The following is a 27,969-nucleotide window of genomic DNA, read 5'->3' as shown; positions in this document are numbered from 1 at the left end:
TCATTTTCTTTTGCTTATCCAACAGAAATTAATTTGCACTAAAGATTTAGCAAAACTCAAGTATACATCTGATTACATCGTTTAACAATTCAGTAATGATCATCCAAAGCTTCACAGCAAAACCAAATAGGAATCACAGAGAAGCAACAGCTCACATTACTAAACCCTCGCTGAAAAAACAAGGTTCTCTCTCTCTCTCTCTCTCTCTCTCTCTCTCTCTCTCTCTCTCTCTCTGAACTCAAAAGTTTATTTAGAGGGCATACCCCAAGCTTCGGAGAGAGAGAGATCGACAGGGAGAGAGAGAGAGAGAGAGAGAGCTGAAGTCATCAGCGGGCTGAGGGAAGTGAATGGGTCCTGCACGCAAAGCAGAAAAGCGCTGAAACTGTGGAGATTTACTTTGGTTCAGTTGTAGCTCAGCGAGAAGGAGGAGGTGTGCGCTTGGTAGCTAGAGCAACGCGAGCTGTTTAACGTAAAAACTTAATTTGGTTTTTCTGTTGTTGGTCCCGTAGTGGCTTTTACGTCAGCTGATGGTCAGATGAAGCCGAGACCCTCGGCATATTAGCGCAGTCTGTACACCGGGACGCACGGCGCATCTCTTCTGAGAAAGACTTGGAGAGGGAGGGAAAGGTTCATTTGGAGTTCTACAAATGGATTTAATCCCTCAAACTTCTCGAGAGTCACGATAAAGCTTCATCAATCATTCTATTTTTCTTTGCGACCTTCATTGATGTTTGATTCTGCTTTTCTCCTCCTCTCAACGGATGAAAATCCATCTTTTTGGCGTGGTTGTTTGGTTTTTGTTTGGGGGTTTTTTGTTGGGGGGGATGTTCTTTATTACTACAAGGATAACGGATCCCTAACTCAGTCTGGCTTTCTTGGCACATATGTGGACCTTATCCAGGATGTTACAGTCTAAGCGGCCCAGGCATCATTGGGCCACTGTACATTACCATCACCACATATCACCACATTGCTGGGGGTCCCGCTGTATCTAGGAATTACCTGCAATCCCGCCTCTGTCTTGGTCTGGGGACAGAAAACGGAATCTTATTAATAAGTGTTTTGGCGAACATTGACATTGGCTTTACGAGTCTCACCTCTGGGCTACTATGCAATTACAACTCTCCTTTGTTTTGATCATCTTGCACTGCATGGATTACATTGGTTGTCAGCAGCACAGCAGCTCCAGGCACCGGCAACATAAACGTGAGTAAAGTCCTGTTTGCTGTTCCGCGCCACAAAGTCCTATTATTAAGCTTGTATATTATTTCTTCTTGTTTTTAATTGATATTCACTTAATTTCAGCTTATGCTCAACAATATTTATTGACCGATTTCAGTCGAAGTTACCAAGATCTTCATCGTACATTCTGTTGCCATTAAAACAAATCTTCCAATATTTAGTCTTTGGTCAGATTTCTTAATCGGTGACATTAATTTTGTGCCGTGTAATAGATTGGCAGATATGAAAGTTATCAAACAATCCTCCTGATGCGCTTTTAAAGTGATCACCAAATCAAAACATCATCAAATAAAAGTTCAGGTGACATTTCATTTTTCTGTAATAAAAGCAAGAATTAAAAAATAAATAAATAGATAAAAACAAAATACTTAAAACAACAACAACACATTACCAACATCCACACTCCCAACTCTAATTTCTGCAATGGAGTTTAATGTTATGTATGTTTGCTTAATTTGGAAAACTGGTATTTCCGTTAAAAAAAAATTTAAAAAAAATGTATTTATTTCGCCCATGCATGGACTGGGTGAGCGGCTCAAGCTCTCTATTAAAACCCCGTTTCCTTAATTGGATTCATTCACCTGAAGCCTGTAGCAGCCTCTCTGTGCGCTCGGTCTCATGGTTCCCGTCGCTCTCTAGCGGTCAGCGGAGCAGATTTCATGCGCGGAGTTTGTTGTTTGTTTGGTTTCAGGGTTGGTGAATAATGAAGCTTTAGCTCATATACTTAGTGAGATTTACGTGAATTTGCTGCCTTATACTATAAAGTATTAAAAAAAAAACATTTTGGAGATTTTTTTTAATCTGTTGGTGCACATCACGCAGGGTACATCGGATTCTGGTGAATATGAATCCAAAATGTAACTCTTGTAATTGTGCAAAATGTTAGTCAATGCAAAACTGACTCCAGCAAACAGCAGAGAAGTTCCACACTGGCTGTGAAGGTATTTCAGCTCTCATATATCTCTCTGGGGTCCAACAATATGTCTCCTCTCTTGGGCAATGAGCAGCTTTTTTCCATGACACTATGAAATAATTATCAATAAAGTATTTTTTTTCTGTTCTTCCTACGCACACTTTATCATTGAGGGTCTCCAGATGTGCTCTGTGACTAACTCTGTTTGAGATGAGCGGTGATAACTGGAATATTCCATGTATCGCTTGCCAGTATGGTCAAAATTGTCTCTGATCTACAACAATGGACCTTCGGAGTGATGTTTTTATCCCTCCCACCTGGGGCTGAAAGATCTCACTACACCTGTTTCTCTTTACGTTATATTACAGAGCTCAGACCTGCACACAGGACCACATAGATGTCAAATCTATCGGGCATGTAATGAGTAGATTATTTTCCCTTAAACGTGTGTTTGTACCACACAAATGTAGACATCAGTGTTTGCTTTAGACCCCCCGCATATTTTCACTGTGTTTATTTCCCTCTAAACAATATTAAAGAGCCTCTCAGCAGAGTGTGAAAGAGATGAAAGGAGAACGTCAACAACTTCTGTGCAGGACGATACACTAAAATATGTTGTTTTACTCAAAAAGATTAAAAAAATTGTAACCCCAGCATATATTGACATATTGACCCAATGTTAATTGTTTTTTATGTTAAGGAGTAGGTTAATCTTCTTTCTTACAGACTGACTCAGTAACCATTAATTGATAGGCCCTTCTATGAATCCCAACTTCCTCTAAGAAAGCAGATATTAGGGAGGATGGAGGGATTAGTTGGTGAAAGGGTGAATGAGTACAGACATTAGAGGGAAAGCAGGGGGTAAGAGTGAGTGGGGGTGGGTCAATGACCATTCAGTTAGCAGGTCCAAATCACCACACAGAGACAGAACCCAAGCTGTGAGCATCCTGTCTGTGATGATGCACCCAGAGACGAAGGGGGCGGGCTAATAGTGGGAATTACATTAATATTAGTTATAGTTAATGAAGACGTTTCAGCTTCATGGAGGATGCTTTGATTTATGGCTAACAACAGAGTATGTGCACAGTAAAGCCAGGGTGAATTGAGAGGCATGAAGGTAATATGTAACACACTGGATGAAATTAAATGGGGGTTTTTTGCAAAAAAACAAAAAACAAACGTGTATGTGTGCAAATGTGTTTATTATATGTGTAACTCTTGCTGTTATGCAAGTTACCACTGTCCAACTGAGGTTTCGTTGGTGCAAAAGCAAGGGGAAGGCCAAATTCCTGTGTTTTAAGGCTTCTGTGAATCAGGGCAACTTGGCAGGAACACATGTGGGCAAATGGACAGCAGTTGTAAAGATAGTCAGGATATTTCAAACAAAGTATCCATGATCTATGGTAAACTGACAGCTAAACCCTGAGTTGGAAATGCTGGCCAATGAAAGCCAGTGGCATGCAATGCCAAGACTGGGGAGGAAAACCAATTCCTGACGTTCTTGCAGGGGTTGCTTTTAATTTACCTGACATATGTGATTATGGCAACACCTCTCAAAAAGGAGCAGCAGCACAGCATAGGTGAACAAGTATATAAAACATGGGAAATCTCTCAAAGCCTCTTATTGCCTATATAACTCCCACAGGAGTCACTCCTTGTATAGATTAATATGTTTCTGTCACATAGCTGTCCATGAGAGGGTTTCTCAAAACCCCCCATTAACTTACACATGCCATTATTTAAAGAAGTCTGTTAATCAATGTCTTCATGGAGACAGCAACACTGAACTACTCAGGTGCCTGGGACCTGGTGTGCATGTCAGGCTGTATTCAGTAAATCCCCTCTTTGGTTGTCCACTTTATCGCTCTTCATTGTGCTCCGATTTAAATCAGACACCAAAGAGCAAATATTATACAAGACTTTGTTATGTTTTTTCAAAGAAGTCATATTTCTACAATTTGTCACTATTAGCCTTTGTTATGATTCGTTTACTTAAAATACTATCACGCTGCTGCAAACATGTTGGAATTTGAGAGACATTAAACATGCCGGTGACAAAAGTTGCAACATACAGTTAAAATGATTAAAACCTACAACCTGTACTTTCATCCATGGAAGACAAAGTGTGGTGAATCATCTCAAACTGGTATATAGTTGGGGAGGACAGCTCTACTCTTAAATATATATCAACATAAACTAAACACTTCAGTACTTATGCACATAAACTGAGTTGCAAACATGGAATAAATTGCTGTCATTGGCACTGGGCTTTAAGTTAATGTGACATTAAGTGGTTTGTCTTCTGTAATGCAACCCTTGTAAATATATTTAATTCATGGTGGAGCTAAATTTACCTTTGGCCTCACACTTAAAGATGTGGATTTTAACCTTTTCTCCATTTTCATTTCATTCCCTGTTTTATTACCGTCACTGCAAGATTTTAAAGCTATCATAGACAGCAACTTGAGAATGCAAAACTCAGATATCAAGTGCTTGCTGTGAGTTTTGCCTCAATTATAAAAAAGATATAAAAAGTTCTGTAAGAAAAGCATTCTTCTGTAGTTTTGAAAAGCACTGGTATTCTCTCTCTTTTTGCCTTTTTAGACAGTACAATAAGGTGGAACATTGAAGGAATGAGTTATACATGCACTCAGAACTTTGAGCTGCGAGTGATGAAACAAAAGGTTGCCCTAAAATATCTGGAAAAATATGTCATATTTATTCATAAATATTCCTTTTTTAATAAGAATCCTAATATTTTGGTGTGTGAGAGCTATATCTAATGTGAAACACGTCTACTCGCTCCTCTCGACAGCGATCTCTGGTGTGAGCTCAGGGTGCCAGCAGGGTGGCTGTCTGACCTGCTCTGACTACAATGGCTGTCTCTCCTGCAAGCCGCGCTTCTTCATGCATTTGGAGAGGATTGGGATGAAGCAGATCGGGGTGTGCATGACTTCCTGTCCGCCAGGCTTTTATGGCACACGCTCTCCTGAAAGAAACACCTGTACAAGTGAGTCAAATAAACTGCAAATATAAAAATTAAAAAATAACTTATATGGATATATTAACTCACTGCATGATTCCAATGAAAAAAGAACATCCAAATTTAAATGAGCACAAGCACCGAAACAATCAGGCTAAATATGGTGTCTTTAAAGTGTAACTTGACTTTGTGTGTACCATTAAATCATATGCCCTGCCTAGTGAAGTGTAGTATGGCATTAAGTTCAGGCCTACATGTTTTTGAACAAGTGAAAAACATGAGACTGACCCTGTTAGCATGTTTCCTTTTGGTGACATTATATGAAATCAAGAGTTGCTTTGTTTAAAATCATTTATCACGATCCAGCCTGTAAAACATTAATCTCCCCGCAGTGTCCTATATTGTTTTTCCAGCCTGACACACACACACACACACACACACACACACACAGTGACACCCTGTATATTTAACGCGCAGGACACACACGATAACTTGTATGGTTTAAATAAACGCTGGCGGTGGGTCTGTGTTTCTCTGTCAGAGTGCAGGTCGGAGTGCGACTCCTGCTTCAACAAGAATTTCTGCACGCACTGCCGAGCAGGGTTCTACCTTCACCTGGGCAAGTGCCAGGAGAACTGCCCTGAGGGCATGGTCCGCAGCGACGCACAGAGGGAGTGTATTCTCAGTGAGTACTCAGAGTTTACATTAATCAGGCATGGGGATTTTTTTTAAGTTTGCCTTTTATTTCACTTTATTTGGGTTGCAGAACTAGTTTATATAGAACTACATTAAACATATTACATGCCAGATTACATTTTGTCTGTGCAGAGTGTCCTGCAGACTGTGAGTCATGTGTGAGCAGCGACACGTGTAAGCAGTGCCGGCCGGGCCTATACCAGCTCAGTGGGATGTGTTACCATGTCTGTCCAGAGGACTATGAGCCCAATGACAAACTCATGGAGTGCATACCGCAAGGTCAGTCCAGTGTGAGTGTGGATATGTTAAAGAAAAATGTCTGCTAAATACCCATTTTGAAAAAGCGAGTAACCCCATGTCAAAATTTTGCAAAATATTTATAATCCTTATATTTCCCCTTCTCCCAATTTCCTCCTGTCAGTGCACTGTGAGGTGGGTGAATGGAGCGAGTGGAGCCCCTGCTCTAAATCTGGTAGAACCTGTGGCTTCAAGCGGGGCCAGGAGACCCGCACAAGGCAGGTCATGCAGTACCCGTCGTCCTTTGGCAAACCCTGCCCTGAAGGCTCTGAGATCAGAGAGTGCATGGTCAGGAGGAGGAAATGTCCAGGTAAAGAAAACAAAAAAAAAAACATAATTTCTGAGAACATGCTGTGACAGAGTAGCACTGCTTATGTGCCCAACTTAAATCCTTAGATGCTTACTATATATTACACTGTCTTTGGTAATTGCTGCTGACCCATCACACTTACTGCCAACATTGTATTTGAGCTACATGGCACGGTTTCAATTCTCTATGAATTCCAGACCACACTGCTTAAGCTTGAACAACCAGAGCTAGCCGTTCTTCCGCTCAGGACTACGACTGTTTACTCAGAGGACTGTCATTGTGGCTGGAGTGAGGACAGTGGGGAGAACACATGTGTGATGTTGCAATGGCTATGTTGTGTGTTTTCCCACGAGAGCTCTTTGGATTTTAAACAGTAAAACCGCCTTCTGTGCTCCTAGTAAACAGGGGATAGCGTGATCATTTCTAATGAATAGAGTGCAAACTGCTTTCAGACGGGCTCGTCCCCTTTTAAACCCGAAGCTGTAGTGCATTTACAATCATCTTGTGTTGTGCGTACTGAGTGTGTGTGGTTGCTGAGGTGGTTGGTGGCTACGGCTGGTTGTTTTTTCGCCTGGGCTCTGTAGTGTTAAATGACAGATTGCAGACAGGGTAGGAGGCTGAGATCCAGCCCCCTGGGGCCTCACACTTACAGAACAAACACTGTGTGTGTGTGTGTGTGTGTGTGTGTGTGTGTGTGTGTGTGTGTGTGTGTGTGTGATGCAGCAAAAAAGCAGTTGACTCTGGAGCAGAAACAGCCAGCTCAACATCAACATCCTCCCCCTGGGAGGCACGCGGCGACCAGGGGATCAGTATTGGTTTATCCCCACAGCTGCCAATACACACACACACACACACACACACACACACACACACACACACACACACACACACACACACACACACACACACATATGTAAACCAACACAGGCACAAACAATTCCAGATATAGATACGCCATTCTCCATTTCAAGCAAGAGCGATAGATGCACACACTCACATTTCCATGCAGGCACACACACACACACACACATACCAGCATTGTCTCACTGAAATAACTACACAGCCATTACTCAGAGTGGTAATTTGTGAAGAGAGTATACTGAGTTGGCGTGCTTTGTAAGGCAGACTGTGAAATGTGCCCTCTGTCTCTCTCTCACACATTTGCTATCTGTATCTTTTCACTGATCTATCCCCTCATCATCATCCCCAACAAACCAAAGAAAACATAGACCCCCATATAAGCTCCCAGCTAGCGCACCCAGTCATTTGGGGTCGGTGCCGAGACTCTAGTGTAGAGTCAACGGATCTGTTGATGTAGCCAGAGACTGACGAAAGGCGTACAGAGAGACAGAGAGAACGAAAAAGAAAGAAAGAAACAAAGATCTGTGCACAGACACAGTACAGACCCTTCTTATCAACTTTGCTCCTTTGTGGGATAACCCAGTTGCCCCAGCTCCAAGAGAAACCCTGGTGCGTGGGAGCTAATTATCTGCCTCGGTGCATCCTCTACCCGCTGTTTACGTTCTGCACAGGCTAGAGGGTCAGTGGTCTGACTTCAGAGAGCCTCCAGTAATCCTCCAACAGCTCTCTGACACTGATACATCCTTCCTCTTGTCCTCATCCTTTTCTCCTCTTTTGCACTTTCTCCTTTTGCCCCTCTGCCCCCTTCTATCCTCTTCTGTTACTCTTCCACATTAGAACACTAAGTCCTTCACTCATTTCATCCAATTCGGCCTGACCCTGTTGTGTTTTTTTCTTTACTATTGCCCTTCTTTCTCCTTATTCTTCTTGCTTTTATTTTCACTCATCTGTGCCGCAAACCTAAAATCTTGTGATACTTTGTGTCCAAATTTCTGTGTACTTTGCAGGGTAAGTGTTCATAATTTTGCATGTAATCTTCAGATGAAGTTGCGTGACCCATCCCAGGGAACTGTCAAAAATAACCCTTTCTCACATGTAGCACATGGCAGGAGGTAGTCTGTGAACACTCAGGTGTACTAGATCAAGATCAGGCAGGTTAAAGACTGCTTACTGTCCCATCTAACCGTGCTGACATTTGCATTCTCACGTGCCCCCAGGAATAGACAGGTAATCTGGCATTCCAGGCATTTACCTGTGGTCCTATTACCTGTGCATAAAAATGGATGGCAAAATTGTCTTTTAAGCAGCTACGTATTACTTTCTTTCTTTGAGTACATTTCAGAGACTTTACTTTTTCACTTTTACTTGAGTAAAGAAGTTGAATCAGTACTTCAACTGGAGTACTTTTTAACACAAGTATCTGTACTTCTACTTAAGTAAAGAATGTCTGTACTTTTGCCACTCCTGCAAGCAACAAGGATTCAGGTAACATGAATGGTTACCTTGAGCATGAGCCATTTTTTTTAGCCTAAGTATATCTTTGAACTGTCACGTGCTGCAGTGCAACAAAGAACTAACCCAATGACAACTTTAGCAACTTGTTTAAAACCTGTTTCAATATAAATAATCAAATAAATTTAAATATATACAAAATATGTGTATGCATGATAGATTGTATGAGTCCAATCACAGCACAGTTCATATGCATTGTTTCAAAATGACTGATATTAGGGGAAAAAAAAGCTTTTGTTCTCCAAAGATGTCAGCTATTGTAGCTCCTACATCCGCAAAGCTACAGAATGATTTCAAAATCCCAAATGCCACTTGGGTCTGATTAAGCACTGTTTTTAAATTAGTGATATAAAATCAGAAGAGCTGTGGGGAAGCAGACATGCTAAGTCTCAGAGCTAAATTATTAATGTTGACATACACATCCTCATTTGCTGCCTTCTCTCTCAATAGTTGCAATGTCTGATTTGTCCTTCAATTAGCCTGCAGTTCACCTCACTCTCACTGTAGCTGGATGGACCTTAGCCCCCCTTTTACTCCAGCATATACACACTCAATGACACTCATGCATATTAGAGACAGTTGAGCCAACTAACAGCAAGCAGTCAGCGAGGGCGGAGGTTTACACACACCCACAGCCCCCCATGACATTCTGCCAACCATGCAGCCAACATTCCACTTGTGGGACAGCCCATAGCCTATAATCCCCGCCTGGCTCTCGCCAAAATCTCCCCGGACGACAGAACGCCTGCCACAGGGGATGTGCCACCATAAAACCTACAGTGCCCCCACTAAACATTCACATGCATAGACACAAACCTCCCCTTACCCTCGCTGCCCCTTTACTTTCTCATTTGAGCTCTGTCTGTCTGCTGTTCTCACCACAGTTATAGAGTCATCTAATACGGTCTGTGATTTTTATTCCTCCTTCACCACTCTATACTTCTGTTTGTTTTTTTTATTTTGATATTTTTAGTGTAGCATGCTCGCTCACTTATTGCTCCAGCAAACACACACACACACACACACACACACACACACACACACACACACACACACACACACACAGAGTATTGTGTATGCATCAGTAAAGCCCTCTTGAATCCTGTCCTTTGTGACAATGTTGTAACAGATTTCTTGCAGTTATATCATAGCCAGTTCAGCAGATCTACAGTAACTTATAATGTACAGGCAGGCATTTCAAAGGGAATAACATGGCCTGATAACAGAGGTGTCTCCAGAGGGGCGCATAGGATTGCACTGCCCTCCTCTAAAATATGATTACCTCAGTGCCCAGCTTTCCCTAAGCTATAACCTATATATCCCATGTTACTGGACTAGAGTAGCGTTAATCTTAGAGCCTTATAAAGCTCCTGTAAATGCCAACTGACATATTTTTGCATATATTCCAGATGATCCTTAATGATAGATTATAGGAAACTTACAACAAAAGACAAATGTTTGTCATCTGTGGCGTCTTATGTTGAATTTGAGAGTAGTTACAGGCAAGATTTTTACTGGATCCAGATTTGCCAGAAATGTCTACCCCCCCAACCCTACCCTCCTTTTTTTTTAAACTGTGTTGGACATAAATCTTGTAAAGCATGTCCAGTCTTGATACAAATGGTAAAATCTGGAGCAGAGCATAAGACATACAGGCAGCAACAGATGCACGTCATATAACAGAAGTCACAGGTAAAAGAGTGGCCTCAGAGATTTACAGCTGTTCTCTTACAGTACACCTGTCTGTTTTAAATATAATCATAAATGCTTCCATTGCTTCCCAGCTGTGGCAGTTGCCACAACTGGAATAGCCTTAAAGAGTAGCTACTGCTAATGGTTTAACACTATGTCAAAATGTATATGACTGTCAAGCATGCCAGTTATGTGCTAAGATGCCAGGGCACTGCTCACTTAGTGCAAAAACTTGCTGACTTGATCATCTAGTGCAGGGATGTCAGACTCATTTTATATCACCACTTTGATCTTAAGTGGGCTGGATCAAAGAAACTCATTTCTGTCAGCATAAAGATATTTAACTAATCATCCAGACTGTCTATATTTATAAAAAAAACAAAATTATTTTTCTTTTCTTTTTTTGTGGTTAATTCACAGATAATGTTCTTTTTATATACCATAGAAATTTTGTTGTAGAGAGAGAAAAACTGGAGCTTTTCTGTCTTTTCTTATCTACCTTGGCACAGTTTGAATGGCAATGGGGGAGGTCTTTATTAATAGGAAAAGCTGTAAAACTTATTAAAATACAGCTAAAAGTTCAAAATCCATGTACTCTTTAGAGCCTTTCAGAGGGCCAGATTGGAGTCTTTGCCGGACAAATTCTGGTCCCTAGGACTTGACGTAAGGTTTAAAAATCTGCCAGTTAGTGCCTCTGAACCTCACCAAATAATGCATGCAAGCAATTTAAATCCTGAAACAAACAGGAAAAAAATATTTACAGATTACGTCACGTTTATTTCCAAAAAAAGCACCAAGCTTTGCATTGTTCGGCAAAAGCCGTTTCCCATCGCTTCCAGTCTTTGTGCAAAGAAAAGCTAAACTCATGGTGGTTTAGAAAGCTGATGGTCCATGTGCTCAAGTTCCACTTTATGACGCTACTGGAAGTGTTTCATGTGTTTTCCCCACAGCCAAAAAATCCTTCACTGAAAGTCTTTTAAGACTCTGTGATATTTTTCATCAAAACTTGACTTTTGGGAATGTGCTAAATGTCGGCTGAAAATGTTCCAAAACCTCTTAAGGTGTCCCATTTGTGGACCATTATACACATGTCAACACACAGTTTACAAAAGGCCCATCAGAAACTGTTCCAACTAACCAAACGCAGGTTGGTTTGATAAACACTCTCGTAATCATCTCAACACTGGCATGGATTAGGTTTCTCTTCTGGCTCGACAAAAGCACAGGGGCTACAGTATGACTAATCCACTGAACTTGTAAATAGTTATGGTGTCAGGACAGAGAAAACAATGAGAGCAAAGGGGACTTCCTGTGTTTACAGAGGACAGGGGGCATACCCCGAATGAGTCAGTGAGTCAGATTACTACATCCGTCCATCTATCCAACCATCCATCACTAAAATCACCTGTCTTCGCAATAATTTATTCTTTTTAAAGCGCTATACAAATACAGGCCATTTACCATTTACCATTTTTTTTTACTTACTTTCGCTCACTGTGGTGTCTGTCTCCTGTCCTCTTGTTCTTTCAGTATTTCTAGAAGGTTAAACACAGCTGGCAGAGAGAGCTTCATATCACAAGCTCAAAATGTGTGGGTCAGACTTGATCCCTGGTCCAAGCAGACACCTGCCTTGATTAATGAACAGAGTGGGAGATGATGAGCATAGGAAGGCTGGGGGGTGAACGTGAAGCGGACAGGAGAGAGACAGGGATCTCGTTTTCTCTCCCACTTTATCTCTCTTTCCCCTCTCCCTGTGTCTCTGCCTACTGCCGACTTCAGCAGTTTCACAATCCCCAACCGGCCAGCCAACAGCCGAGCAGGCCGTGCTGCTCCGTTCCACTCACACATGAGCGGCAGCAGTACAACAACAGGAAAGGGCCTCCTCTGCTTTCACTTGCAGGTCCTGTCTCCAAAACTCCCTGCGGCTGGATCTTGTTATTATCATTATTAACTATGGCTCGAGCAGAGATAAACCTTCAACATTCCAAAATTCTCTGTTTTGTTTATGAGATGGTGTTGCAAGAACAGATAAATTGGGGGTTTATTTAAAGGCTTTCTATTTTGGACAAAGGTCTACTCATCACACACTGAGAGGGCTGCAACAGCTGATAGACCCGACAGTGTAGCTGCTACCACTGATTAAACACTGACATCTAGTGAGAACCTTAGCATGTTGCACTGTAAATGAAAATTGTGCACAGTGCTTTACTTTCAAGTGCATACTTTCTGGAATTGGCATTTCTTACTACACAGAGGTTTCCCAGCTGGACAATCTTTTGAAATATTATTGACATCTTACTATATTTACTGCAGTTTTTAACTATATTTTTATTCCAAATTACTTTGTGAAAATACTTGTGCAGTCATTTCTACTGACACCTCCCACAGTCCACTGACGTTGCAAATCTTAATGTTTTTGATCTTCTTAATTTTCAGGACGGAAGAAGAATGAGCGGAGAGAAGGAAGGAATCGCAACAACCGCAAAGATAAGGAGAATCAGGAGGGGAGGCGGGAGAGGAAGAGAGAAAGGGAACGAGAGAAGGAGAGAGACACGGGTGAACGTGAAGATTCTGTTAACAGGAACAAAACAGAGCACAGGCACCGCAGAGGCCACGAGACAGAGCTAGTCTCACCTGTAGACGGCTCTATCCAGTAGTGCTCAGGAGAGATAACATCCAATGCCTCACCACCTTACTTCTGTCATCTTCCCATCCTTCGTGCTCCAGAACTTCCCCGCCCTCACCTCTGTTTGCCCCCCTCACAACCTCTCTCTGCAGGGGTGTTGCTGCTACCTGTATGATTTGAATATACTGTTTATGCACAAGCAGGACGGGGCACATTCAGCCAAAAGGCTGGAGCCACTGTTGATTTCAGCTCCTCTTCAACCGCTGAGAACGTCTCTTATGAAAAGTCCAGGAGACACTGCTGAGACTGCTGTTGGGACTGCAGAACACTGAGAATTGTCTGTCACAGTGTGGAGGACTGTCAGACAAATGTAATGAGAAACAAAGACATTACACGTTTGTTGAAATGGTTATTTAATAGGGCTCTGGTACAACATTGTGCATCTTGGATTTTGAATGTAGATTTTCCAGCATTATGTAGAAGAATTCTCATTATTGTTGTTCCTGTTCTTTAGATCTCTTTATTTGGTGCAGATTTTGTAAAGAAAAAAATAAAAAGTGAGGGTTTTTTTTTTTGCTCTTTCCATCTCATGACATCTTCATAATCACTACAGCTGAGGGAGACCTACCTTGTTAGGCAACTGCATCTTTGCAGTATTTGCAAGATCATTAGAATATTCACTGTAAGCAAACTATCTGGTGTGCCAAGCTAAAGGGGAACCCGCTTGGTATGAATAAAAGGATTATGGTCATAAAGTTTCAAATGTATGCATGTCTGGTGGAAATGTTAATTTTATTCAGATAAGTGATAAATCTAATCTACCACTGGTTTTACTTGTGTAAATAGAAGCTCTCAATACAGTTCGACTAGGAACCAAAACACTTTTATGTCAAATAAAACTATAATGGGTTTGTACCTGTGACTGCTTTAATCTCTCTTTTTTGCCCCTTCGCCTTCATCTTGTGCAGTCCAACCAAGTATTAGCTGATCTCAAATAGAAAGTGAAACTCAGTACTCAGATGCCACGCTCTCCATTTGGCTTAGATCTGATTGCAGTAGTAAGAAGCTATGGCCTTGAAAACTTACTTTAAAAAAGAAAAAAAGATACTGGGAGCCCATCTTTTTGTAGCTGAAGCTACTCTGGCAAAATATACTTGAATAAATTCAAGTATATGAAGCTACTGAAGCTACTCTGGCAAAATATACTTGAATAAATTCAAGTATATTTTGCCAGAGTAGCTTCAGCTACAGAAAGATGGGCTCCCAGTATCTTTTTTTCTTTTTTAAAGTGCATTATTAAATTTGTGTGCATTTTTGAATAATCCATAACCCAATTTGGTCAGTTTAAACAAGTAAACGAATATGAGATATGAAATGTAGGATAGTCACATCTGGGTGTACCCATTCAAGCCATTTTGTGCAAAAATAAATAAAGAAACATTTTAAAGCTAAACTGTTTATTGGTGAAGTGATTATTTTTGCTCAACAGCAGCATCTACTGCATTTTGCATCAGGCATGACAGTATTTCCTCCTCATTCATTTAGCAGAGAAGTCTCCACTAATGTGGGGTTGCACATGAAAATATATGAAATTCTGATTTAAATTTACTTTTGCAAAATATAGACAACATTACAGTATGTACACAAATCTTAAGTGCAAGATAAAGCAATGTTTGAGAAGAGAACATTAATTATACATAACAAATACAACCAAGTTCAAAAGGATGATATCTGAATCAAGATGAGTCTAAATCAAAAACGACAGAGGAGACACTGACAGATGAAGATTTAGCCAGATGCCTTTAAATAGACTGAACAAATTCTCAATCACAGCTGTTTTTTTTAAGGGGGTCAACTGTTCACTTCAAGTTGGCGACAAAATCCTCGCCCTTCTTGATAGAGGCCTTCAGCTCACCGATGGCGTCAGCAACCAGCTTCTCCTCAAAGGCGGACAACTTGCCGAGGCCAAGGTTCTTCTCAATGCCGTTCTTCCCCAGAAGGATAGGTGTGGAGAAGTACTTGCACTCTGTCTCCTCAGACCTGACAAAGGAACACTCCACCACTCCCTCTTTTCCATTCATGGCATCCAGGACGGAGAAGGTGAAGCGGGCGCCAGCATAGGCCATCGAGAGGGTTGCAGATCCAGCTCCAGCCTTGGCCTTGACCACCTCTGTGCCGGCCTCCTGGATCCTTTCAGTCAGGGCCGAGAGCTGGTCAGCAGGGAACTCCACTTTAGGTGTGCACTGGGAAATGAGGGGAATGATGGTCTTCCCAGCATGGCCTCCAATCACCGGCACATTAACACGAGCAGGATCCAGGCCCTTGAGCTCTGCAACAAAGGTGTTAGCTCTTACAATGTCCAAGGTTGTGACACCAAACACTTTGTTGGGGTTGTACACTCCATGCTTCTTCATGATCTCTGATGTAATCGGGATGGTGGAGTTGACGGGATTCGAGATAATACAGATCAGAGCCTCGGGGCAAGTGCGGGCGCAGGCATCGGTCAAGGTGGCCACAATGCTAGCGTTGGTGTTAAAAAGGTCATCGCGGGTCATGCCTGGTTTTCTGGGCACGCCGGCTGGAATTACCACAACGTCGCAGCCCTGCAGCGCAGCGTCGAGCTGGTCGGGGCCTATGTGGCCGGTCACCTTGGCCCTCGTCTCGATGTGGCTGAGGTCTGCAGCCACTCCGGGTGTATGAGCGATATCATACAGGGAGAGGTGGCTCACCAGGGGGCTATTCTTGAGTAGCAGAGATAGCGGCTGGCCTATGCCGCCCGAAGCCCCGAGCACCGCCACCTTGGCTTTGTTCTGCGAGGAGGTGGCCAAGCCCCGCACGAAGCTAACGGTGGGTCTCACAGCACGGGAAAACATCTTCTTGAATGTTGATTCAGCTACTGAAATGAGTGAAAATTGAAATACCTTCGGAGCCCCACTATCCTGTGACACTAACGTCCTCTAGCCACGAGCAAACCGGAAGACTACCGAGTTGTCATGCGTCGAAGATAATGGTCGCGCGATTTTACGTCTGATTTGCGTCAGTTCGTACGGCTGCGTCGTCGTCTTTATCTCAGCTTCTTTTTCATAGGAAAACAAAGCCAGTGAACAGCAGAAGTGGGCAAATTAGAATTGGACATTAGTACCATCAAAAGAATTGTAACGAAAACCAGCTCAACACAGCGGTACGGTACGTGTACGGTCGTTGTGGTGTTTGTGTCGTGAGAAAAACGCGTCTTCTGACTATTTATGTCGCCCCTGCTAAAATAAGCTAGCGCCGTCAAATGAACGCCGTCTATTTGCTGGAGTCACAATGCTACCGTCAGATTAGCCAAGGCTAGCTAACTACAACAGGTTTCATTGTTATGGAAGCTTTGTCAGTCGAGAAAAGCCTCTGTGTCGTTATTGTTCGACTCGTTTTACAAGTGAAAAGGTACTGTTTGACCAGCTGCTGGGTAATCAGCCAGACAAGTTTTTCTATATACTATTAATAGTTATTGTGAGTATTATAACCATCACATCGTTAGCTGTTAAATTTAATTAAATAATGTGCTTGTAACTAGCCCTGCTTTAACGATAGAAGGTTTAAGTCACAAAGCACAGTTCACTGATTGTTGTGAGGTAACCGAGCAGCCTTTTGTATCACACACACTAACCTCTTAGGTTTCACTTATAACTAGTGAATTAATCCCAACCTGTAAGTAATCGGTTTTAACGCCAGACCTGAAGGGTTTGATTGGGAGGAAATGTGTGCTTATAAGAAATGGCTTGTTATTGTACCGAACAGTTGTATGTATTTTAAGATGAAACACATTTTCGCTCACTTCTCTTTTCGTTTTGACAGTGGCAAGTTTCAAGGTCGAACAGCTCTCCTGATGATACATCAGCACTAAGCTCTTTTCAGTAAGTGCCAAATGGATAGTGTATTTGTATTTTGTGATGGTACCAGTGTACCATTAGACAACATAAAAAGCTGGTTTTATTTAGCCTTTTATTTGTTTGCTAATTTGTGACAGTAACGTTGTGTTAAGTGTAGTCATGACAACAGCAATAAAAAAAACTAATCAGCTGCATAGTGTGCATTTCATTGAGAGATATATTCATTCACCAAGACATGATAGCCACAGAATAATATCTCCAGTAATATTAATAATTTCACACAATATACATCTGTTTTGAAATTAACACTACTGATAAACAAATGGGTAGAACACATTCATTGTAACATTTTCCTTTACTCTTCTCTTTCTTTTTTTTTTCCAGTACTTCCTCATGATGGCTAGTTGTGGAGAGGTAGACCACTCTGTTAGCTCACTCCCATCCAGCAAGAAAGGCAGCAATAGTGGTGGTGGAAGTGGGAACAGTGCAGAATCATCATGCTCTGGCTCCAGCAACTCATCCCCAGCTCTGTCAGTTCCTGAGTGTGCCATCTGTCTGCAGAGCTGCGTCCACCCAGTCCAACTGCCATGCCATCACGTCTTCTGTTTCCTGTGTGTAAAGGGAGCATCTTGGCAGAGCAAACGATGCGCTCTCTGCAGACAAGAAGTACCTGATGACTTCCTTGAAAGGCCTACACTACTCTCTCCAGAGGAGCTGAAAGCATCAGCAGGAGGTCGGGGTGGGGCAGCGAGTGATCACGCTTGGTATTATGAGGGGCGTAATGGTTGGTGGCAGTATGATGAGCGAACCAGCCGTGAGCTGGAGGACGCTTTCTCCAAGGGTAAGAAGACAGCCGAAATGCTCATCGCTGGTTTTTTGTATGTAGCTGACCTGGAGAACATGGTGCAGTATAGGCGCAATGAGCACGGTCGCAGACGTAAGATGAAAAGAGACGTTTTAGATATTCCCAAGAAGGGAGTGGCAGGACTGCGATTGGACACTGAGGGTGTTACTGGGGCCGTAGGGGCTACAAGTAGAGAGAACTCTGCTGATGGGGCTGATACCACACTAACAAATATACAGCAACAGGTTACAGGTATCTCTTCTACTGTATCAGCCCCTTCAGCTCCTGCCAGACCTCCCACTTCCCTTGGTGGTCAGCCAGGCCCCAGTACTAGCCCACCTCTGGAGGATGCTCTCTCCCAGCTGCAAATCAGCCCCAGGCCCACACCTTCTCATGAGCGGTCTGAGGCTGGGGAAGGAGAGGAAGATGAGGAAGAGGAGGCCTCACCTTCCAGGTCCTCTGATCCTCACACCTCTGTAGACGAGTCTGGCTCTGGAGATTGGAGTGATGATGAGGACGAGGAGGATGAAGAAGAGAACGGGGGAGATGGAGAGCGTGTGGAGCCGTGGGAGGGTAGGCCAAGGAGACAAAGACTGAATCCAGAGGACAGAGCCCCTCCTCGTTCAGAGTCTGCCTCCCCGTCTCCCTCATCCAGTAGCAGTGGAAGGTCCAGAATGCCTGATGGCCAGTGTACAGTGACTGAAGTGTGAAGTGATCATTAATATATTATCACCAAATGGCTGTTTTCCTCATTAATTTGTTCCTCGCTTTATGCTGTCGTTCACTTGGTCACAGATCAAATGGGGGTGGAATACTTTCTGCAGGAGAAATGAGGCACTACACATCCAGTAATAAACAGAACCAAGTTTTCCTCCATTTGTGTGCCCCATTCTGGGATCACAATGATCTGGAGGTATCTGCGTGATTTTAACAGTCTCATCGCAAAAATACAGAGTCAGCAGAAGTTTGTTTTCATGTTCTGGAACTGAGTGTTCTCATTCTGAGAGAGAGAAAGTACAGCTTGGTAAACACTCAGATGAATACACAGCGTTATGAGCCATGATGTTTTCTATACAGCACATCATTTGAGGGAGGTGCAACAGACTTGGCTGTAATCAGTCTGTGCACTACTGGTTGCAGGTGTATAAAGTCTGCTTTTTTTCAAATTGCAGGCAAGTGGAAGTTAAAAGTGACTTCTGCCAAACCTACCTATTGTTTACATTTATTATCTAACACCCAGAGGGGGGCAGAGTGTTAGCCCCAGTCAGATTTGTGACTTCCAGTGAAAGAAGGCATAATGGGATTTTGGAACTCAGCCATTATGAACGGCTGCATTCTGGTCATCTGCACTTAACTCTCTCAGCTAACATAGCACGCAGAAATGAGCTCATAAGAGCTCAAGTCATCTGCCTACTCATGCAGAGAATTTAACCCTTAATACCTTATTCCTAGCCTCCACCTTACTTCAACAATGTCCTTCACATTTAACTAATTATGAAGCATTTTCTTAAAGTTTTAAATGTAACTGAACTTTTTCGAAGCGTGTTTCATTTCAGAGCTAATGGTGGTTTGAAAAGAAAAACATGAGTTTGTTCATGATGAAGAACGGAAACAAGTTCAACATGATGCTCTTAAACTGTATGGGATTGTAAATTTGACACTTAATAATTAGCAACCTAGAATATCTGGAAACCAGAGGTTATCTGGCTATATGCCAAGATTTTGTGTTTGATTTCGCCTGCAGTTTTATGAAAACTAAAATGTTTTAATGAATGTGTAGAACTTTTCCCAGGTTTGAAGAATTGGCATTTTACTGTGGAGTAGCAGCATTGTGCCTTTAAAGCTGCTGATGCCTCTGAAGCTTCCATCTTAATGTCCCTGATTAAAGTATTCTCAATTAATGTGTATTCTAATCTGTGCGTGTTTGAAGAGAGAGTTACTTAAACACTACTGGTTGGCAGGATGTGGAGAATTGATGTTTTCAGTTTGAGTAAGTGTTTTAATTTTGTTTGTGCATTTCTTATGGTTGTAAACCCTCTTATATATTATGTCTGGGGGAGTAAGAGAACAAATCTATGCCATTGCTATTGGTCATCCTGCAGAAGTTTCAAGTTGCGTTGGTTTTCCATTTCTTACATGCCTCAGTCATCGGCTCAGTTTTAAACTTTCCATTTTGAAGAATAAATCATTGTGTAACCTTTTTTTTTTTTTTTTTTGCTTAGTAACCTTTTTGTTTTATGGTTTGTAATTTAAGAATAAAGTGTCATTTCAACATCCAGAAGTTATTTCTCTCTGTGTGGAGACTGCATTTTGTTGTTTTGGCGTCTCTGTGACAGTGCACAGTCTGGGAAAATATTTCCATCCTGGTTTTAAAAGTAGCGGAATCAATCGGGTCACTTTAACATTTCATCCACCTTTTCTCTACACCAAGTATTTGGCTTCCCTTCACTAACATCTGTGCTGTTTGGTATTCTGACCACAGCAGACAGTAACACTCCAGCTGGTTGTCTTGCCAGGAAACATGACCTTTGGAAGGGGAACGGGGGATACAAGCTGGGCAACCTCCAGGGACCTGTCCTTTTCCATTGCAGTCCTTGAACATTTGTACTTTTTACAGAGCCGTATTTGCTCTGCAGGTTACTGAAAAATGAACTACACACTGAGAGGGGGGGGCTACAACTTATGATATTTACTATGTATGGCTGAAATGCTTAATTTAGCCCAGCACTTCAGAATTTTGAATGTTCCTAATGCAGAAGATGAGAGCTACTGAGCAAAGCAGTGATACCCACTTGGAAAACATTCCTACAGCCAAGGTTTTCCTAATAGGCCACAGCGACATGGACACAGGAAATCTGAAGGATCAGCTGATATAAACTACACAAGTGCCTGTGTAGGACACACAAGAGGGAAGATAGATGACTACAGTGTTTCTCTGTCCTACAGAAAGATGAGTCTACCTCATGCTGATTATACTTCAATATCTTGTCTGCTTCAGTGTTAATCAGCCTGGATTGATCTAAATATTTCCATAATGGCGTAGTCAGAGGAGCCGGGGGATACACACTGTTCATCTGCTGAATTAGCACTGAAAGGGTTTAGGAAAAATATAAATCCCTAACACAACAGGATCATACAGCATGTTCACTGGGCATGAATGTAAACAAATCCAAATAATTTCAGTCTCCACAGTGGGAATGATACTACATTTCTTATGACTTGACATTGCACCACGGATGCTGTATTTTTAGCAAAGGGGCAGATGCATAATCCAGATTTTTATTTATTTACATTACCTGGAAGTTCTGTATGCAACATTAAAGAAAGGAAGCTTCAGTGGGTTATTTTGCTTCTTAACATCTAAACTTGTAGGCATAAAGTCACAGAGATGCAACAAAATTCACAACCACAGCACTGTGCAATGACTCATCTCTCACTATCACTGCATTTGCACAGATGCGCCTAGTAGTCCCCAGTCAAAAACTAATATAATATAATAGTCTTCAGTCCCCTAAAATTAGTTTCCACAAAAGTCATTTGTGTTTGGACTTGCTCGCCAGGGCCTCCAGGTTAGCCGGAGCGCCCCACACCGTCCCAAATATGTCCTTCTCAGTCCTCAGAGCTTCAGACAAAGGAAGCTCTCTGCCTGACAGCACCACCTTCTTCACAGCTTGGATCACTGGGGCAGGTCCCTTTGTGTATCGACTGAGCCAGTTTTCAGCCTGCTGCAGGAGAGGGGCAGCACCTTCTGCATTCTGATGGCCTTCCAGGACTCCATCCACCAGTCCAATGTTCACGCCAAGCTCGGGATCCACTTTTACAGCCCCGCCAAGCAGCTTCAGTGCGTTCTGGCTTCCGACCAAGTGGACAAGTCGGGCAGCACCGCCCCAGCCTGGGACCAGACCCATGTGTTTATGGACAAACTGGATCACGCTGCCTGCTGCCATTAATCTGCGAGAAAGGAATAACATACGCATGCTAGATTATACTTTTGGATAAACTGCTGTTATGTAACAGAAACTCCTCAGGAGCGTTACCTGAAATCGCAGGCAGTCGTGAGTTCTGCGCCTCCTCCCAATGCTCTCCCTTCCACCAGAGCAACAGAGATCAGGGGGAGCCTACACTAAGAAAATGCTTCTGTAAGCATACTGTGGTGCACATTATATAAAAACTAAACTAAAACCCCTTTAAGGGCATAAAGGTTACGGCCACTTTTGTAGTTTGCAAAAAAGCAGGAGAGAGGAAAACAAGAGTCCTTACCTGAGCAGCCTCGTAAGACTATTCTGCATGAACATACACATCTTCATCCCGTCCTATGAGACAAGAAAAGCATCATTTAGGCATCTTCAATAAGAGAGATGCAAGCAGTCAGACTGAGATCGACATGAATGTAGTAAAGAATTTGTCCCCTTTGTTACCTGTTGGTTAGATATTGCTCGGACAGCATTAAGGTCCGACCCAGAGCAGAACGTTTCAGCTGCACCCTGAACTATGAGGCCTTTGCCCTCTGGCCAGTTCTCCAGCTGGCTCACCCTTTCCTCCAGATCTACCATCATACTGCCTGCCAGGAGGGCAAAAAATAATCAAAGCAATAAACCAAAGTGCAATTTCACTTACAAATATTTATTGGAGGCTAATTTTTATCTGTCAGTCTGCGTTAAATACAAGGTGACCTTACCAGAGAAAGCATTCATGCGAGATGGGTTGTTGATGGTCAGCACCGCAATGCCAGAGTCCTGTTTCAGCAGATCAATGGAGCCTCCATGAAAGGCCTGCAGCTTCTCTTTGATCTCACCCTGGTTGAAGCCGTGGATGCTGGAGTAAACACAGCCACTCCTCTGTCTCTGCGGCAGCCTTGGAGAAACACTCATGGATGAATAAATGCCTTTTGTCTTTAAACTACTTTCTTATTTATATATGCGTTAGTTAGTTAAACACAGAGCTGGCAATATCATCCATCCATTAGCTATACTCTTATATCAAATCTAAATGAAAATATGGAAGGGTTTTAAGAAAGCAGTGACAGGACACACACTGCATAACACAGGTGAGCCATGGCCCAAATCTTTCAATGTGCTTTATTTATTGACCGTTCATTAGGACTTTAGCTGATAAGGTTTTATTAAATTGTACTGATATGACCAGAGAGTACTGCAGGTTAATGAGTTTAATGATACTGATTGTTAAGATATCAATAACTGTAATTTAAAGAAAGCTTTTACAAAGCAGCCAAATAGATCCTTGTTGCTCAAAGGTAAAACTGCATGCTCACACTCACAGAGGAAGAAGGAATGGTTTAAAAAAAACAACTACAACCTCTGTTTAAATCAGCATGGAGGATGTATGTTACTAAGTGATACAAATAAATGGTAAATATATGATCCAGTTTAGCTGAAATTGTGATGTTAGGATCAACATGAAATTCATCTTTTTTAATACGTGAACACGTAAAATGGATTTAACTTGGCATGCTTGGCATTCTTTATTTGCGGTTGCCATTATGGCGATGAGCAATGATACCTAGTCTCCATTACCTGGCCCAGGTTCTGCAGTGACTGCTGCACCTCAGGACCTGTTGCCTCAGTGCAAAGAGGACCATCCTGCTGCTGCATGATGGCAGAGAAACACAGAGAGAAAATATTTGCATTTAGCAAGATTCAGTGAAACTGCCTCAGACTAAGGTTGTGGCCAAACAATACACACCGTTTGGTACTCTGTTATACACAATACTGATGGTATCATGATAAAGTGATACTAGGATACTTTGCAAGATGATAATAGGCAACACGTCACATTATCTGTGTGAGCGAAAGTGAATAAAAAGAGCCCTAAAGATACACATAGCAGGAATTATATATTTATTCACCTTATTATGGCATCAATGCATATTATCAGTATTTAATATGATAATATGCTTGATTTAATGATATGCTTTAATAATGCGTCTTCTTCACTTGCAGCTGGTTAACTGTAGTTCACTTTCATGCCACCATGAAGGATCATGAAGTGGAGACCTCTGTTAATTAAACTGGACAGAGTGCCATATTTTATTATCAATACCTTGCCTCTCCCCTAACTTAGACAAATCACTTTATATAGAATCATAGTGGGACTATGTAATGGACACTTTGAGGTAACTTTTGCTAAGATAATTTGCTGACTGATTAAAACAACAGCAATCTTTTTAACCATGCTGTGCATGTTTATTCTCTTCACAGAAATTGACTTTCTGGCTTTTCAAAGCAGGACTGTGTCAAAAATGATAGAAGACAAGGGCTTTGAAGTATTTGTTCACAGGTCCTCAACTTGTTGGACAAGGACACAGTTTTGCAGTTTTGCCTCTGTGAGGTTTAATTCAAACAATCAGTGTGACTGAAATTCAGACTTTGAGCTTTCAGTTAATGAGTTTCACAAACATTTTTCATAAATTGAAATAGGTAAATGTGTATGTGTAAAAATGGCTGTAATTCTTAAACAGTTTATTCAAAATATTTGGAAAAGTCTTTGAATTAAAGCTAAAAAAAAAAAAAGTGCTCTTTAATAATATGTTGATTGCTTGATTTAAAACCCACTGTGTTTGTGTACAGAGACAAACCCACATAAACTGTCTTTCCACAACATATTGTGAATAAAACAGGAACATTAAAATGTATTGTAGCATTTTTTAGCATTAAGATGAAATGGGCAAAAACAACCGGAGCATTTGGCATCTGTAACATATGTCTGTAGTATTACCCAGCCCAGCATACAGTACATGTAGGAAAACATCTTTGAATCTACTGCAGTACGACAGAAGAGTATCAACACAAAGAGTTAAATAAAATACTAAAATTCCCAGACGAATCAAACTTTGAAATCATTTTATACGCTTCTGTTCAGAGGTGAACCATTTCACACACTGGGTTAGGAGTCCTTTTCTAGCTTTAATAACGAATGAAATATGTTTCGTAAAATTCTTTTATAAAATTTTAACATGTCGCTATTAACATTATAAAACATTTAACACAAAACCAACCTTGCTTTATGACAGTCCGGTGGTGTGACTTTGAAATCTGTCCCCCTAGAAACTAGAACTCAGGAAACAAGTATGATAGCCAACGTGTGACTGTAGGTGTTTAAGTCCTCCACCAGGGGGCGGAGTAATACTCATGTTCCCTTCCTGCATTTTTGTTCGTATTTAAAAAAAAATAAAATAAATTAAATTAAATTAAACATATTTTTTAAAAGACAAAAATATATATAATGCTGCAGCATAGACTGAACAATATTTAAAAAAATTATAATTTATTGTTGAACTATAACGTTATCCATCATAGGCCTATGGACTGCACAGAGAGATCTGCTCTTTATCACATGTCTGTAAACACTGCAGACTGAGACTCTGGCTTTTGCAGACATGCCCTTATTCAGTAGCACTGACACCAGCCCTTCAAAAAGCACCCAGGACTCATATTTCCATGTCGGCACAGGCATTTGGCATTCATAATAACATGACCTATTGTAAAGTTATCACTATTGTACAGTGGTTTTCATGGTAAAACCCTATTATAACCTGTGATGATTTATAGTATAAAACTTTCTAATCTAGCACTATGTCAACATTTTGTCAAACAACCAAAACTGTATACACAAAGTAGGCATTGCAAAACATATGAAATAGGTGACTGGAATAAGATCAAGATGAGGGTTAAGATTCAGCTCAGTTTCTCCTGAGCAGCAATACTATAATGGCGATGGGGCCGATTTATTCGCATATATTTATATATTTATTTGGTTTTGAATGTATTTTGGTTCCCAGTGAATTTATATTTGCTTTGTCTGAGGAACTATCTACTCCAATGCTTCACAAAAACATGAAACCTTTGTGAGTGGTAGACAACAAAGTGTCTGAGATCACAGTACTGTCCAAGGATGCACTTTAAATACATCTTTAAAACAGTTCTTTCAGAGAATTTTTCTGAGTCGCGGCAACAATTAAAAGTCTGTCTTATCATCATTTGAAGGAGAAATGAGAGAAGCTGGTTGAGTAAGAGTTAGAAATCATGGGCTTGCAGAGAGTGAATAATCATAAATAAATAAGAATGAGAGGATGATTTACTGTAAATAGCAAGAGTTGGTGAAGGAAAAGGTGGAAAATATGTGCCAAAAACAGGAGGCTGAGACACTTCCTGCCCCGTGGTCTGGCATGTGGTTAGTGGACACATAAATCCTCCCCTTCTATCCACACATCCTCTACCGCTATTCACAGCCCATAGCATCTCTGTGGAAAGAGCAGAGGAACCAAAAATACCCCCTTCATTTCGCTCGGATTACTGAGGATTCCTTTTCACTTGACACAAAACAGTTATCTGAGAAGAACTTGTCAAAATATTGTTGCATTCACATGCCTAGAACCACAGCTGATCAGATAGCAGTGGCCTTATTTAAAACTGTCATAGCATACTGTTTTACAGGAGCGTTCAAAGGAAAATATTTTGCACATACAAGTGCCAGCAGTCTGGATCAAAGAGTAATTTTCCCTAAATGGTTTATTGTAGCCAGACACAGTCATAGTGCAAATGTAAAAAGGTCATCAACAAGGATACACTGCACTGTAACCAAGGCAGCAATAGAGTCAACTCTGTTTAAAAGTCCACCCCTCTCCAGTCTATTTAAAAGTGGGGAAGGAATTCAAAAAGGTTGGTGGGACTCTTCCCAGGAAGGCATTCCAGACACGCTGACTCCCTTTCTTGCTCTGCATGGTGCATTCAGCTTGGTCAGCTAGCCTCCAACCTGTCCATAAATATCACTCTGCGAAGTGCTGAACCTGGACGACACCGTGGCTTTGTGCAATTTGCATATACATTGGTCTCTCTGCAGTGTGTGATAAACAAGCAGCCTGGTGTGGTGTCTTCCATCTTTCAAACTCTGCTCATCTACTTTCAGTCACTGTCTGCTCAGCCCTTTTAGCCTGTTTTATCATCCATCTGGATATCAGTGATGCAGCCACAGACTGATAATGGAAGGCTGTCTGAAATTACAGCCTTGCTAATGGGAGAAAGACATTTCTCACGTCTGCCTATATGCATGCACAAATGCTGTTGCATGCCCTGTATGTCTGTGTGTGTTTCAGTGTGTGGCCGTGTGTTTACTGTATGTGGCCTTCAAACTGATGCATCAGTGTACTGATCAATATGCAGCTGTCTGGGGCTCCACAGGAAGTCGGGGAATTTGCCGCAGTCAGCATGGCTCTATACCAACACATCAAGATAAGGAAACACACACACAGGCACACATTCACACACACATACACACTCAGAGGACATTACCTTGATTTAGGTACAATTCCTGGAAATCTGACCGACAATATCCTTAAAATATGTGTTTGTTTTTTGTCCCCATATAGAGCACAATCCCCTTTAATAGGGGGTCCCATAGACTGAGTAATATCTCAGCTACACTCAGAGATGAGATAAGAGCCTGTAAGGGTCTATTTCAGAGCACAAAGAATGGCAGGTTGGCAGGTGCCAGAGGTTCTCTGGGGCCCGGAGGTTTCCTGTGAGGAGTGCTTAGAGGTCTGTGGGGGTGGACGGCAGAGCGCCAGGAGACTCTGGAAAGGCTGTGGATACTTCTCAGTGGAGGCAGCAACAGGGACGTCACCATTCAAGACGTAACTGAAACACTGGCAGACAAAAAGACACCTATTATAATGTGTACCATGCATTTGAAACAACACATTATGAACCAATTTTTATGCAAACTACATTCTTTACAGCTCACAAATTTCTCAATTAAGAAACCTAAGTTATTTTTTTTCGGACATGCTTAATGTTCACAGTGTTCAATATGTGGCTGAAGTGCAGACTTTCATCTTTATTTCGACGAGTTTTACAAAAATCTTGTAAAATTTTGGACAAACAACCTTTTTACTACTTGGATGAAACGTCTAGAACAAATGCTGCATTTTCTCGCTCGAGTTGCTCTGCTAGACCTTTACTGCAGCCACCTTCAGTTTCTGCTTGTTTGTGGTGGGTCTGTCTGCATTCAGTTTTGTATTTAATAATGGAAAAGCATGCGCTGTTGGGTTGATATCAGATTGACTTGGCCATTGAAGAATATCCGATTTCTTTGCCTTGAGA

The 27,969-nt window shown here is 41.7% G+C and overlaps 4 protein-coding genes across 7 annotated transcripts; 2 read left to right on the top strand and 2 right to left on the bottom strand.

Moving 5' to 3' along the window:
• Positions 1–273: 273 nt before the first annotated feature.
• Positions 274–15,528, top strand: rspo3 (R-spondin 3). The gene is made up of 6 exons (XM_003443740.4): positions 274–1,206; positions 4,971–5,165; positions 5,680–5,823; positions 5,967–6,113; positions 6,256–6,441; positions 12,943–15,528. The coding sequence occupies exons 1-6, from the start codon at positions 1,110–1,112 to the stop codon at positions 13,161–13,163; spliced, it is 990 nt and encodes a 329-aa protein (XP_003443788.1). The 5' UTR covers positions 274–1,109; the 3' UTR covers positions 13,164–15,528.
• Positions 14,573–16,042, bottom strand: mdh2 (malate dehydrogenase 2, NAD (mitochondrial)). Its single transcript, XM_003443674.5, has one exon. It carries the CDS (start codon positions 16,003–16,005, stop codon positions 14,992–14,994), a length of 1,014 nt encoding a protein of 337 aa, XP_003443722.1. The 5' UTR covers positions 16,006–16,042; the 3' UTR covers positions 14,573–14,991.
• Positions 16,043–16,178: 136 nt separating this feature from the next.
• Positions 16,179–20,123, top strand: LOC100707174 (E3 ubiquitin-protein ligase rnf146). Of its 4 annotated transcripts, none has more exons than XM_005450600.3 (3): positions 16,179–16,313; positions 16,973–17,031; positions 17,392–19,796. In XM_005450600.3, exon 3 carries the CDS (start codon positions 17,401–17,403, stop codon positions 18,559–18,561), a length of 1,161 nt encoding a protein of 386 aa, XP_005450657.1. In that variant the 5' UTR covers positions 16,179–16,313; positions 16,973–17,031; positions 17,392–17,400; the 3' UTR covers positions 18,562–19,796. The 4 variants fall into 4 exon arrangements, with proteins under 4 accessions (XP_005450657.1, XP_005450656.1, XP_013125877.1 ...); XM_005450599.3 differs by having other exon boundaries at positions 16,180–16,318; XM_013270423.3 differs by lacking the exon at positions 16,179–16,313 and adding an exon at positions 16,325–16,561 and having other exon boundaries at positions 17,392–20,123.
• A 993-nt stretch (positions 20,124–21,116) lies between these two features.
• Positions 21,117–24,952, bottom strand: echdc1 (enoyl CoA hydratase domain containing 1). The gene is made up of 7 exons (XM_003443673.5): positions 24,867–24,952; positions 23,386–23,457; positions 22,530–22,705; positions 22,270–22,412; positions 22,112–22,164; positions 21,889–21,969; positions 21,117–21,802 (listed from the first exon to the last, which is right to left on the bottom strand). The coding sequence occupies exons 2-7, from the start codon at positions 23,448–23,450 to the stop codon at positions 21,385–21,387; spliced, it is 936 nt and encodes a 311-aa protein (XP_003443721.1). The 5' UTR covers positions 23,451–23,457; positions 24,867–24,952; the 3' UTR covers positions 21,117–21,384.
• Positions 24,953–27,969: the final 3,017 nt, after the last annotated feature.

Source organism: Oreochromis niloticus, linkage group LG11 (genome assembly GCF_001858045.2).
Source record: "Oreochromis niloticus isolate F11D_XX linkage group LG11, O_niloticus_UMD_NMBU, whole genome shotgun sequence".
NCBI classification, from domain to species: Eukaryota; Metazoa; Chordata; class Actinopteri; order Cichliformes; family Cichlidae; genus Oreochromis; species Oreochromis niloticus.
The sequence above is the reverse complement of the archived record's forward strand: the minus strand, read 5'-3'. Positions and strand labels throughout refer to the sequence as shown.